General features: G+C 43.0%; 1 protein-coding gene across 1 annotated transcript in view; it reads right to left on the minus strand.

Annotated features, from left to right (window-relative positions):
* Positions 1-1,316: 1,316 nt before the first annotated feature.
* The window catches only part of LOC135095319 (ankyrin-1-like), a 45,325-nt gene continuing 32,085 nt past the window's right edge, over positions 1,317-14,556 (minus strand). The window contains exons 8-10 of the mRNA XM_063996082.1: positions 6,805-7,074; positions 5,691-6,098; positions 1,317-3,885 (exon numbers count right to left, since the gene is read on the minus strand). Of these exons, the coding sequence (XP_063852152.1) occupies positions 2,167-3,885; positions 5,691-6,098; positions 6,805-7,074 (2,397 nt within the window). The 3' untranslated portion in view covers positions 1,317-2,166. The remainder of the gene's footprint in view (positions 3,886-5,690; positions 6,099-6,804; positions 7,075-14,556) is intronic.

Raw genomic sequence — 14,556 nt, forward strand, 5'->3', positions numbered from 1 at the left:
CTTTGCTTTGGAAGCCTAACCTGTCTGCAGGCTTCTTCTCCCGCCTGTTTTCCGCAACCTATGACAACAATGATGATGATGATGATGATGCAATGGTAATAATAATAAATGTAATAATAATAATAATAATAATAATAATAATAATAATAATGATAATAATATTGATAATAATAATAAAATCAATAATGGTAATAGTATTAATGGTAATACTTATAATGACCATAACAGGAATAAGACAATGATAATATTACTGCAGCGGTTGTGTTTGTGTGACCACTTGTATGAAAGATGCTTGCCACCACTTATTGTAAGAGTGTTTTGGTGGCAGTGTGTGTGACCAGTGATGGCGACCCACCCACCAGTGGTTCTGTGCTGACTACTAGTAGTCACCTGTGTTGTTGTGGAGTTGACGGAGTGATGATGCTTGTAACTTGCCCAGTCCATGAAGCTGCTTGGAGTGTTGGCAGCGTGGAGAACCAGAGTGAAGTGGTGATTCTGGCAGCTTGGAGGCTGTGGCAAGTCGTTGATATGTTGATATGTGTGCCAATAAAACACGGGGACGAGGGTGCCTCATTTAATGACGGAGAACTCATTGGTACACACTGGATTCAACATGACACTGTACTGTGAGATTGCCCTCTCTCTCTCTCTCTCTCTCTCTCTCTCTCTCTCTCTCTCTCTCTCTCTCTCTCTCTCTCTCTCTCTCTCTCTCTCTCTCTCTCTCTCTCTCTCTCTCTCTCTCTCTCTCTCTCTCTCTCTCTCTCTCTCTCTCTCTCTCTCTCTCTCTCTCTCTCTCTCTCTCTCTCTCTCTCTCTCTCTCTCTCTCTCTCTCTATATATATATATATATATATATATATATATATATATATATATATATATATATATATAAGTAACAAAATGATTCATAAGGCTTGAAATAAAGACATGAGTTTTTGTGTTTGATTTACTGACACATCACTTTCCATAATACAGAGAGGAATAGTTTTGTGTTCATGAAAAAAATACAATGCAATGGTTAATTTACATGTATAAGTTTGCAAATATGAGAAGTGTGCTTGAAAGGTTTGAAAGTGACCTCAGGCGGGGTATGAGAGTACAAATTGTTATACTGTACACACCAAATATAGACGTCACTTACCTGCTAACAATTACTTCTTATAAGTTTTTTTAAAAATAACAAGTTATTTCTTGGATGAACTTAACACTACTTAATAAGACAGTCACGTTCCTCGCTCCAAGGAATTCCCCTATTTTTGTTGCATTTACATTAGTGAAGCAATATTTCTTGACATATTTTTTTCAGCTATTTGTTAAAAAAAAAAAAAAAGTCAATTTGTATGAAGAGTGAGTTTCATCTCCTGCACCATTAAGATCACCTAAAGAACAGATTCACTTTTGTACACTTGCATTCCTTCACTACCACTTACAATGGCAGCTGATGATTTGCACACTTGAACACACTTACGGCACGTGAGTGTTGTTTAAGGAGAACAGATAAATACTTGTGTAATTTTCCTTGCATTGTCACCATCCTATAATTAAGACATGCTGGCCTGTTATAAGTTTGTTCAGACAATCTCTGCCTATCAATAGCACAAGTCCTTACCTTAACAGTTTGTTTTAACCAATTACCATCTGCATTTGGTACTTGGTGCTACAAATGTGACATTCCATCTTGATTTGATAACTTATTTGTCATCATCTTGTCAAGCCGAAGTGCTTTATTTACACCCAGACCAGACATTGTCTTAATAAACCTGTACTAAATATTTCATGTCCTAATGGCACTGCCGTTTGCAAATGAATATCAAACACTTCTAGGCCTATCATCCATGAATCCATGTAGAGCCTGTTTCACCATACAACATGCAAGTTGACTATTATCTTGCCCTGCTGTACTTACTGGCCAAAGGTGGCATTACCTCAGCTTGCACCATCACATTACTCAACCTGCGGTATTACAGGGGCCAACAAGTGCACACAGATGAGAGACCCTATTAACAGAGTATCTTCTCTCACTATCCTCGCGACATGAAAATATATATTTTTCCTTATATCGACTCCACAACTAATTGGCTATATAAACTACTGAATCTGAAAATCGAGCACCAAGCACTGGCGTTCCTGTGTGTGTGTGTGTGTGTGTGTGTGTGCGGGGTGCAGCTCACAGGAAATGATTACAATGGTCTGCATCTTCTGCATCTAATACTTTCGTCGCCGCCGCCTGGTTGTCTTGGCAGAGGTCCTCCTCCAGGCACTGCACGATGATGGGCGCCCCGTCCCCAGGCTTCCGCCCCTCACAGTCTCCTCCAAAGTAGGCGGAGCTGTTTTGAGTTGTCAGGTTCTCTCGTGTCTCTTCTGGGTTCGCACACATCAATCTGAACACCTCCACCACCCATCTGGCGGGGTCCCCCTCCTGGCCAGCCCCAAGCTCTACCTCCCTCGACCGCCTGTGCTCCAGCCACCGCAGGAGGGCGTTCTTGAAACAGAACCCGCTTGGCACCGCGATGTTCCACTCCTGTGTGGCGAACCATTTGAAAAAGCTCTTTTTGTGCCGAGGCATCCAGCGCTCGGGCTTGAGGCGGGAAAGAAGTACTTTTCCCATCAGCTGCACCTGGCGCTCTGCGGGCGTCAACGTCCCCAGCACCTCAGCCTCTGTCAAGGCAAAGCTGCAGCGCCATGTTCCATCAGCAGCATTACTGAGCTGCATGGTGGTGGTGTCCTCAGGAGTGAGGAGCGGTCTGCAAACTTGCTCCAGCCATGGCACCTCAAGCACTGGCACCAGGTCCACGCCGACCAGCAACAGTGGATACTCTCGCCCCTGCCAGGCCAGAGAGAGTCCCACGCCCACTTGCGTGCTGGTCAGGCCCGGCGGCACCAGGCTCAGTCTTTTGTCCTGCAGGGTGTGGCCAGCAAGGCACCGGTGCACCTCCTCGTACAAACTGGCCATAAATCTATTACCCTCAAGGTGGGGATTGTCAGTCTTCACACAAATCTGTAACCTGCCCTTCAGCGGGGCTTCCTCCTTCCCTCTCTCGCTAACAGTTATTCCTACGTCATCCTTGTGAATCACGAGGTTTATATCAAATTCGTCAGGGGCGTAAAGCTTAGACCCGTCCTGAGAACTGCCCGCCAGCCTCAGGTCGCCGCGGTACGTGGCATTAGCGGCTGACACCTTATTCATGATGATGCTTATTTCTGCCATCACCGCCTCCTTTACCTCAAGGGCCTCGCCCTTTGATAGATCCACAGCCACCCGCTGAGCCTCCTTCTGCAGCTCTTGCAGGCCTATGGATCTCACAAGATTTCTTATGACGCTTTCCGGGTCACGTCGGTCGATTGGGTCTAATAGATCACGCTTATATTTATAATACATATTGTGAAACACTTTAAAATTTTCTCTCACCTGTGTGCCCGTGGTGCCCGCGCGGCAAGGAGGGTCCTGCGTCACTTGGTGTGCCAGGAGTTCGAAAGTACTTTTATGGCCAAACATGGCGGCCAGGTGAGGGGGTGTCTGGCCATACGTGTCACGCTGCTGTGGGTTGGCGCCAGCGCTCAGCAGCAGCGCCACGCAGCCGTCCTGGCCGTGCGAGGCCGCCTGGTGGAGGGCGGTGGTGCCGCAGGTGTGGTCCAGCACCTCGTCCACGGGGAAGTGACCCTCTTGCAGCATAAGATGAGTCAGCTGCAGGAGACCTTTGCGCGAGGCCAGCAGCAGGGCAGCGTGGCCATCAGGTAAGGAGACCTTCTTACCCTCGCCCTTCTTGTGGCTCTCAAAGAGATCCTCCTGTATACACAGCGCTGTCCGTGCTGCGGTCTTCTCGTGATCTGCCTTCAAGCGAAGCTCCATATCCTTCAGTTTTTCACGCTCCATCATAAAGAGCTTCTGTGTGCAAAGAGAAAGAGAGCGGTGAATATATGAACAAGTAAATAACCCTTTATTGCTGCGTACACATAGATATGTTAGAAATGATGATAGAAATCGAGGATTACATACGTATATTAGCATTTGTCTGCCTGATTGGAGTTGTTTATTAGGCAAGATTAAAAAATACAAGTAGCTTAATTGGTCAACTAATAGAATCAAATAGTAAGTAATATTAATAAAATATAATACCATAATTGAGCTGCATAATATTCATGATATGAATAAGAAGTTTGTTGTGCAAAGGTAGACTACTGAAAACGTTTGGTTCAAAACACAGCGTGCTGTTTTGGTAAGAGGATGCTCCAAGCTGTGGCTACATAAAATCCACGTTGATGCTTCTACTTTGACGAACACCATCCAGTAGCCGAGGCACTTCATTTCCTGTGTGCTTTGTGAGAGTTTTATAAATTAAGAACAATGAAAGTGATTTGTGTATCGATGAGAAATTAAACAATGTCATTAATGAAGCAACTTTAGCTGCGGACTACAATTTTCCCAGGGAAAGCATACCTCTGATTTATTTATTTATTTATTTTTATCACGATAATTCTTTGATAAATGACGGCCATGTGCAAAGCAGAGGAGGACAGCATATGGCACAGCACACACTAATAAGTGACTATTGTTAAACAATGTGTTGTCTTGTACAATATTCCACACACTTCTGAAGCGTTGTCAAACGCGTCATCTATGCGGGGCAGGTTTCTCGTTTCTGAATTTTCTGACTGGGTCAAAGCAAACTTAGTATTGTTCAGTGCCACAAAAACTCAATTCCCCCATCTGTCTATATCGCCATAAGCAAGGACAGCATCATTAAACAGACAGATAAACATAAAATGACTAAATCTCCAGGGCCAGATGACATCATCCTAGAGCACTGCAGGAGTGCACGGGTGAGCTTAGCGAGCCGTTGCTGCGGCATTGAGGGACTCATTAGACAAGGCAGAAATACCAAAGGGCCAATTTCACAGTCGCTTGGTAACAGTCCCAAATGAAAGCCTTACCAGCCTGGTGACACCTCCAGCCACTTTCACAGCTGGTGTTCTCATGGCTTCGGTAATCCCCAACCTGGTGACTCTATCATAACAAAACGAAAAGCGCCGATTCGGTAACGCTGGTATGCCGGAGCGGCCTCATTAGATAAAGCGAGTCAGTTCTTGACCAAAGAATTAACCACGCCACCACTAAAAAGGAGGAAGGTGTGAAAATACATCAGCTGTGCCTTCAGCACGCCATATCCATTATTATGGTGACTTCTTGTGACTTAAATTCCTCCCTTTCAATGTCTGTCTGACATTCACCAAACTGCTGTGCCAGCCAGCCACTTAATGAGTCATCTTTTTCTCTGTCCCTCGTTGCTGTACACACATTTGTTACATAGAAATATTTCGGGTTGAATGTAAATCATCCTAGCCTACTATTTATGAGATAGTTACTTTATTTCTGGGTGAAATTATGATTTTTTAAATCATAATCTATGCAACGAAAGAATCAGCAATGAACTTAGTGAGCTAAATATTAAGGTAAACTTAGCATAACCAAATCCAGCACTCTGATGGAAACGGTCATGTTATTTCAATATTTTGCAATATTTTGTTAGGTGACAAATTCCATATAGTGTATGCGTGTGTCAGGATTATTACAGGAGTGTGACCAAGGAGGCGTAGCAGACGAAATAAGCGCGACAGGTGCTGAAGTTTTGATCAGCTGGTGAAGTGAGTTCATGCCGCCATCCAAAAGAGTACACAGGCAAGCAGCCTCACCTGCTCCAGCCTCTGTTGCTCCTCGTGAGGCATCATGTGCACCGCAAGGCGACCATGTGTGTCCAGCACGTATGGGCAGCCCCCAAGGTCCCTGATCAGCAGCTCGGCCATGCCTTTGTGGCCAGCCTCCAGGGCAGCGTGGAGGGCAGTGCCACCAGAGGCTCCATTAAAGACTGTCCACCCTCCTGCCCTATGCAGGAAGGCGGCAGTCACGGGGCAGTTGGCAGCTGCTACCTTTGCCAGGAGGTCGCTCAGTGCTGGCCGGTCAGTCTCCTTTCCCCATCGCCAGGCTGCCTGCCAGGGAGTATTTCCCTCGATGGTTGTCACTAGATTGTCGATGCCCTTGACAAGGGCGCTGCTGACCTTTTCCAGGCGACGCTGCTCTGCACGCAGCCGGCAGCAGTAGGCCTGTGAGGAAAGGATGGTCACCACATCAGGTAAGCACCGTGCGCAGAGAGAGAGAGAGAGAGAGAGAGAGAGAGAGAGAGAGAGAGAGAGAGAGAGAGAGAGAGAGAGAGAGAGAGAGAGAGAGAGAGAGAGAGAGGTAGGGCAGCTATGCAGAAGTGTCATTAAGTGTCACAAATCTAAAAGTGCATGTACAAATACAACCTTACCTTGTCCCAAAAAAAAGGAAAAATACAAAAAATTATTCCAAATATTAGGTTTGACAAGCATTATTACAATTACTTTTAGGATTATAATGATGAATTATAATCAAATATTAGGTTTGACAAGCATTATTACAATTACTTTTAGGATTATAATGATGAATTAACATGGATTCAAGTATTATGAGATCTACTTCATTGCTTGTTCTAAACATTACACTGAAGTGTCCTTTTATGAAATGACAAGATTCTGTTGCATGACCTGTAATGTTGGACAGGTTTGGTGTGCTGCAGGTCTGTCATGTGCACCACTACAACCTGAAACTGACGGCACTGAAACACAAAGGCTCGTCCTCTACAACCAACAGACCTATAACTCATCCAAGTTGTTCAAACACTTTCCACTCTGCAAAGGAGCCACCGCTGAGACTTGGGTCCAGTACCGGTGCTCGTCCTCACCTTTACAGTGAGATAGTTCTGTGAGACAGGGAAGGGAAGGTACTCACGGTGGTGAGGAAGGCCAGCACCCTGTGAGTCACGTCGGGGCTCTGCCAAGCCTCCTGCAGCAGGCTGGCAGGCAGCGGTGCACCGCTAGCCAGCAGCAGGCTGACGGTGTGTAAGCGGTCGGTGGTGACAGCCAGTCTGAGGACAGAAAGGCCACCCAGGAGCTCTATGGGCGCGCCCTTACATATGAGGGTGGACACCGCCTGCACGTCGTCCCGGCGACTGACTGTTGAGAGCAGCTCCTCATGCAGTTCTTCAGGAAGCTTGTAGCTCTGCCGGAGAGAGAAGGGAAGCCATGGTGCTGATGGTATCGCAATGAAAGCTACATAATATAATGTGATGTAATAATATAATAATAATGTTGTCACGGTTTTCAGAAAGTTTCGCTTGGTGGCGACATAAGTGCTCACTGGTGGCTGTGGCGATGTGTCAGTGTGCATTGTTATGGCCTGTGTGTGTGTGTGTGTGTGTGTGTGTGTGTGTGTGTGTGTGTGTGTAGCTGTTTGTGTGACAAAGGCTCATTCATGCAGAATACCTTGATATATATTTTCATTTATTGTTTAATGCAGTATGTCTGTTTGAGTAACTTTTGCTTATTACTATATTGATAACAGTAGAGTTTCTTTTGAATTTGTGTTGTCATTACATTTCAATGTTTTATTTTCATGAAGTAAATCATGGTTTGTCCTGTTCCTACAAATGGTGATACTGGTGTTGCCTCCATGAGACACTTTGCCTGCAGATGGTGCACACACCACCAATTTATGTGTCTGCCACACCCATGTACATGTGCTAGTGGTTGGAATGCAAGCTTCTGTCGCCAGAGACAAAAGACCTGGTAGTTTGAGGCAGTGTTGAGCCATTACTTGCAGCTGCAACTAGCCAGGCTAGATGAAAACTGTGGTCTCTCATAAAGCCCTCAACAGTCAGGTGACAGTGTGGGCTCTCCCGAGGCAAGTGTACACCGTGTGAATGTACACACTCGAAAGCCACCGTGACTGACGCATTGCCTGTCCGGCAGGTGGCGTCCCTCGTCAGGTGCCCGCACAGTGCCCCATCACTGAGCAGCAGCTTGGGGGAGCAGTCCAGACACCACCACAGCCTCGCCCCAAGCCTGGTGACTGCTGTTATTTGCTTCACAATGTTGTGAGTGCTATAATTGTATACTTTATCGAGTTTTCCGCGTCAGTTCGCGTTTGTCTTTGAACCGTTGTTATAGCTTTTTGTTTTGTTTTGTGTGAAAACACCACTTTGCAGAGGCAGCTACAAATGTGAATCTGGTATATGAAAGACAAATTGGAGTTTTTGAAGTTATGATAATTATCAACAAAACAGCTGAAATACTTATGAAATGTTTTCAGGGTGTATAACAATCAGGTTGCCGCAGGACATCATCAGCGAGCTCAGAAAGCAAGCGAAGGGATTGAGGTAGCAGACCCTGAAGAGTCCACAGCAGCTGAAAACTCCATTTCTCCATATGCAAGCCCTGAAGTGCAGGAGTTTATCAGAGGACAGGTAATTAATGGCTTAGGAAATAAGAAGGGCAGAAGATATGGGGGACAAGGGAGGAGGTTTGCTCTGGCCTTGCGTTACCATAGTCCTAAGGCGTGTAGGTTTTAAAGCTCTACTTTTTCACTCCCCAGCAGTTCCAATCTTCACCTTTGGCTAAGGCAAACTTCCATCCAAGCAGGCTGGAGCAAACAAACTCACAGTCCTGAGGAAGAGCAGACACCACGTTGAAGGGAGAGACTCTGTGGCATGCATTTGATGCAGTGACCGTCAGAGAATCTCTCCATTTTGACCCGGCCTCCGATTCCATCATTGGTACGAAGGATTTTGGAGACCGTGGCAAGAGTATGAAGCAGGCAAACCATGCACTTGTGTTCATGGCTAAAGGGTTGGCCAGGAAGTGGAAAGTGGTTAGGTTAGGTTAGATCAGGTTATGTTAGGATAGGTCAGGTCAGGTCAGATAAGGTCAGGTTAGGATTGCCTTAATTTAAGCTCTCGTCTCCATTCAAGTACAAACAACGAGCACTTCCGCGTTCCCCGCCCACAAACCCCTCTTCCCAACGAGTCCCCAAGGTCGCCGGGGGACGAGAGAAGAAGAAGCTGCAGAGTGAAGTGATTCCACTGTGTTTTGTGCTCAAAATCGTCCATAACATAAACAATCAATAACGGACATCACAGTTTTGTAGTTTGCGGTTTGGTCGTACTGTAGCAATTCATCCTCCTCAGGCACGGGTTGGTTAGGTTAGGTTATGCCTGCTTAGGATAGGTGGCTTAGGGTAGGCTAGGTTAGCTTAGGTTAAAACCCTTCAGAGAGTCTCTTGGGGCCTTTAGCAGAGCTCGGCTCGGGGAACACGTCGCGTTCACCTCCCAGCCCCTCCACGCTGCCGCCAGTCAGCACGTGGCTCAAGACTCGTCGTCAGGAGCAGGACTAAACAGCCGATCGTTTAAAGAATCACATCGTGCTCATTTTTTCAAGTGTTGGGATGATGTGAGTTGTGCACTTTTGTTTGCTGGTCTCCCTGTGAATTGCATGTTTACATTTTTGATGAGTGCTTGCCTTCAAGTAGGATCTGATGCACTCAGTGTAAATACAAGACTGATTTTGTGACACCTGTGAGTGCTTTCAAGAACACTTATCAGTCTACCACCAGACTGCAACACTGCCCGTGCTGGCGAGGTGCTGCTTAAACTGAGCGGCTGGGCAGTCAGGCGTGCATTTTGCACTGGCCACACCGACGCAAAGCATTACCGGTGTTCACCTGACAGCCGCAGGGTGTCCACGGACGTGACCATGAGGACTGTCCACAGTAGGCCCAATGACAAACTGAGGAGTGAATTTGCTTGCTCTGTGGAGATTCAGGGGAACCACAATTGTCCCCTTGGCCCTGCTGATGCCCTCAGTGAACCAAGGGTGCCCTCAGCTACACCAGAGCTATTTGAGAGCCATTTGAACCAAAACCCTTAAGTTATCATTATTATTATTATTATTATTATTATTATTATTATTATTATTATTATTATTATTATCATTATTATTATTATTAATTCTTTTTATTTATCTGTTTGTTATTTTCCGGTGAAAAGCAGCACTGGATAGGGATTGTGGGGGAGAGAAAGAGCAGGGTGAAGATAGAGGTGTTTCATTTCCTGAATGTTTCAACAAGCTGCCTTCACGGGGAACAAATTGTCGCCGAAGAAGACAGCTTGAAAAAATACCGAGGAATGAGAGGTCTGGTGCTTCACCCTGCTTCCTTGCAACCAGCACGGTCCCCGTGCACTCGTGCAGCCTAGAGATGCTGTCTGATGCTTTCCTGTTGGCTTGCAGCTAGTACAGGATGAAATACAGTTTGTGTTCTGAATTAGTGAGTTAGTGTTCAGCTAGCCACTGTGTTGTTTCCTTGGTGACGGTCACGTGTCCGCCACGTTCAATGTTTTTGCCCTCTCTTTGAGAAGTGTGCACACCAACTGCTGAAATATTTGCACTGCATCACAGCTCGCTCAACAAAACGGGTTACCAAGCTTATAGCATAACCATTACCTGCAGGCTTACCACCTCATTAATATCTATAAGCACCTCTTGAAATTAAGCAATACTTCATTTGTTTAACATGAATTTACAAACACAAATGTGAAGAAAGAAATACATCTTGGTAAAGGATGCAAAATGTTGTAAACAAAAACATTTTGCATCACATTCATATTGGTTAATGTTAGAAAAATGATAAATGTAATAAGCTCACACACACACACACACACACACACACCTCTATATTTTGAGGGAGTTTCTCCGATACGACTCTAACCTGGGAGCTACTACTGCTTTCAAATGAACTTCTGAGTACCTGACCACTGATGTGACGTGCCACAGGGCCTGAGTAACATTTCTACTGCCAGTACTGAAGGTACTATCAAGTCTTCCCTGTACTGTTGTGTGAGCCACAGAAGGTAAACAAGGTGTTGCGGTGTTGCCACATATATATTGTACCACCCTCACTGACCTATGCATGTAAGAAATTCTATTGCTGAACTCCACACAAGAATGGCACACTTCATTGGGTCTGAACCTGAAGAATTAGTGAAGACAAAGGTAGAAAACGAGCTTGCTAATATAACCAGCAGCAATGATGGAAGGGAAAGCAGAAGTGTAAGTAAGACGATTAAGGATGCAGTTGTTATGCTGTCCAGCCTGGCAGCATAATTTCAGTCGCTGTGTATCTACTGTATCTACTGCTTTCAAGGAATTCAGTGATAAATTAGAAAACAAGATCGCAGTAATGCTGAGGAATTGCCTCCTGCTCAAGTATGAACACGACAAGATGGAGCAGTACTCCCGAAGAGAGAACTTACGTATTTCTGGATGAGAGGAAGAAGAGGACGAAAGTGAGGAGGTGCTGGAAGCTAAAGTTATAGAACATGCTGACACTATTGGAGTGAAAATTGAGCAGGATGACATTTCTGTTGTTTACCATTTGCGGAGGCCCAGGGAAGGAGATAGGCCAGTGATTGTGAGGTTTTGCCACCGAAAGAAAAGAAATGAAATTATGCAAAATAAGAAAAAAAAAAAAAACTGAAAGGTAGGCAAAGAAAAGTGTATATAAATGATGACATGACCTCCTTAAGGGTTAAAATGTTGAATATGGTTAAAGGGCAAGAAACAGTGAAAAATGTGTCCACAAGGGAGGGGAGCATTCTTGTATAGTTGCACAGTGGGGGTAGACCTGTAGTTATAAACTGTCCTGATGACTTAGAAAAGGTTGTTATATCTGCTCCTGATTGGAAAAGGTTAAATCTAGATCACTTAACAAGGGCCTAGGATGGCCCTGCTGGGGCACAGCACATACTTGGGCATGATAATAGTGTTAGTGTAAGTAATATTAACTCTGTTCAGTTTGTTCCTCCCCTGGATTATATTAATGTGTCGTCTCTTAATGTCTGCGGTATCAAGTCAAAGTTTTTATCTATGGGTTTTGTCAACTTTATTAAAGATTATGGTGTGATTTGTTGATGTGAAACTAAGTGTGATGATACTGATGTAATTAATCTAAAAAACAATATGGAAAATATCGGCTTTGACATTGTCTTTAAGGACAGAAGCAAATTAAGCAGGTTTAAATCTGGGGGTTTGCTCATGGCCATCAAGAAAAATGCTAGTTTTAAGTGGAGGCATATTAGTAACACTTATGATTCTTTACTTTCAGTTAAAGTTGATAGAAGTAGTGTAAATTTTGGTAGGGAACTGGTAATAAGCTGTGTTTACATTCCCCCCTCACACTCTAGATGTGGTAATGAAGAGCACTATGACGAGCTGGATGATTTTTTGCTTACTTACTCATGTGATGATTATGTGCATTGCATGTGCTTTGTGGTGATTTTAATGCTCACACTCTCACTATGTGTGATGTTCCTTCTGAGGCTGCTGAGGACCCTGTGTCTGTAAGTTTAACTAATTTTGGAATAACTGAGACTAGAGCAAACCAGGACTTAATCCCAGATAGGAATTCATATGAGAAAAAGTTGTTGGATGTTTGTAAGAATGATCAAGTTTATATATTGAATGGAAGGTTAGGGGAGGACTGCAGCATTGGCAAACAATACAACTATTGACTACTTTTTAGGATCACCATTGATTATGAAATATGTTGTAGTTCTTAAAGTATTAGATTATGAACCTTTGTGGTCTGATGTACACTGTGGACTACATGCAAGGATCAAATGTGAGATACAAAGTACGGTGCCTGTTGTAAACCGAGAGGCAAAGGAATCAAGACAATCAGGTGTAAGGCAAAGTAAATGGAATATTGAAAAACAATTTTTATGTGTGAGTAATATTGATGAAACTAAGATAAATGAACTGATTGCAAAAGTAGATGAATTACCCATGGATGCTATTAATCTAGATTTAAAACAAATACTGATTGAGGTGGCACTTGCAACTTTCCCACCATATAAGAAAAGATCATTCATGAAAAAGTCCAATAATGCCACCTCAGTGGGATATGATAAAGAGTGCTGGCCATCTAGAAAGGAATACCACAAAGCTAGACAGAGGTTTCATTTGCATAGAAGTAGTGTAAATTTTAACAACATGATTGAGAAAAGCAGGAAAAATAAAGCAAATCTAAAAAGAGTGAAGAATAAGGAGAGGGATAACTTAATAAAGAAACTTAGAAAATATAAGAGTGATGACCCTAAAGCATATTGGAAAATTTTAATTAGTCAGAAAAGAACTTATCAGATCCCCATAACACTAAATGAATTCTATGAGCATTTTAAGCAGCTAGCGGGTGATGAAAATTCTGACAATAGTGATGTGAATATTACAAATGATGAAGACTGTGCGGATGCTGAAATTTTATCAGTACTTAATGATCCTATAAGTGAAGGAGAGGTAGTTAAAAATATTAAGAAGTAAAAAAAAACAATAAATCCCCAGCATCTGATATGATATTAAATGAATATGTTAAAAAGTACTTGATACTGGTGTCATGCCAGCTAAATGATTGGTGGGTACAATAGTGCCACTCTATAAAAACAAGGGAGACATCCAGGATGTTAGTAATTACAGGGGCATCACCTTACTTAGCTGCATAGGGAAGCTGTTCACCTCCATACTTAATGAAAGACTTAATGATTATTCAAACACCTTATCTACCATTAATGAAACACAAACGGGCTTCAGACACAGATATTCCACTCTGGATCATATATTTTTTCTTCAAATGTGTCATTGATTTATTTAAGTGTAGGAAGAAGAGAAAGCTTTTTTGTTTATTTGTTGATTACAAGAAAGCCTTTGATATGGTACAGTGTGAAGGTTTATGGTGTAAACTTGTGAAGGAAGAGATGCAAGGGAAAATTCTAAATGTAATCAGAAATATGTACAATAATATCAGATCATGTGTCATGCTTAACCAGGAGATTTCAGACACCTTTGTTTGCAATGTAGGGGTAAAACGGGGGGAAAATTTATCATCGGTGCTTTTTGCTTTTTATGTGAATGATATTGAAAGTAAATTCATTGAATATAATTGCAGTTATGTAAATTTTGGTGACGATTTCTTAAACATGTATCTTAAACTATTTGTTATTATGTATGCAGATGATACAATTATTTTGTGTGACAGTGAGGATGGAATGAAGCAGGCACTGGTTGCTCTGAATTTATATTGTAATGAATGGAAATTGAAGCTAAATTGTAACAAAACAAAAATAGTAGTGTTTAGCAGGGGAAGACAAAATTTAACTATGAACTTGAATTTGGTGGTAAAAACATTGAAGTAGTGACAGAGTATAAGTATCTTGGAGTATTATTAAATTATAATGGGAGGTTTTGCAAAGGTGAGCTGGAGCTAAAAGAGACACCTACAAGAGCAATGTACTCATTAATAAGTAAGTGTAGGAAGTTTGATTTGCCAGTGGATATACAACTCAAATTATTTACCACCATGGTGTTACCTATATTGACTTGTGCAGCTGAAATTTTGGGTTACCATATTGCTAGGGAGTTAGAGTATATGTACATGAAATTTTTATAGCAGGTTTTGGGTGTTCATGAGAATACTTGTAAAGACATGGTGTATGGTGAACTGGGTGTATTTCCACTTGATATTTATATAAAGAAAAAAAAAAATGATAGGTTATTGGTCTAAGCTAATTTCAGGTAAAAATACTAAACTGTGTTATTTAATGTACCAATGTCTATTGCAGCTGGATAGGTTAGGGCTTCATAGTTCTCCATGGTAAAC

This window comes from Scylla paramamosain, chromosome 48 (genome assembly GCF_035594125.1).
Source record: "Scylla paramamosain isolate STU-SP2022 chromosome 48, ASM3559412v1, whole genome shotgun sequence".
Taxonomy (NCBI): domain Eukaryota; kingdom Metazoa; phylum Arthropoda; class Malacostraca; order Decapoda; family Portunidae; genus Scylla; species Scylla paramamosain.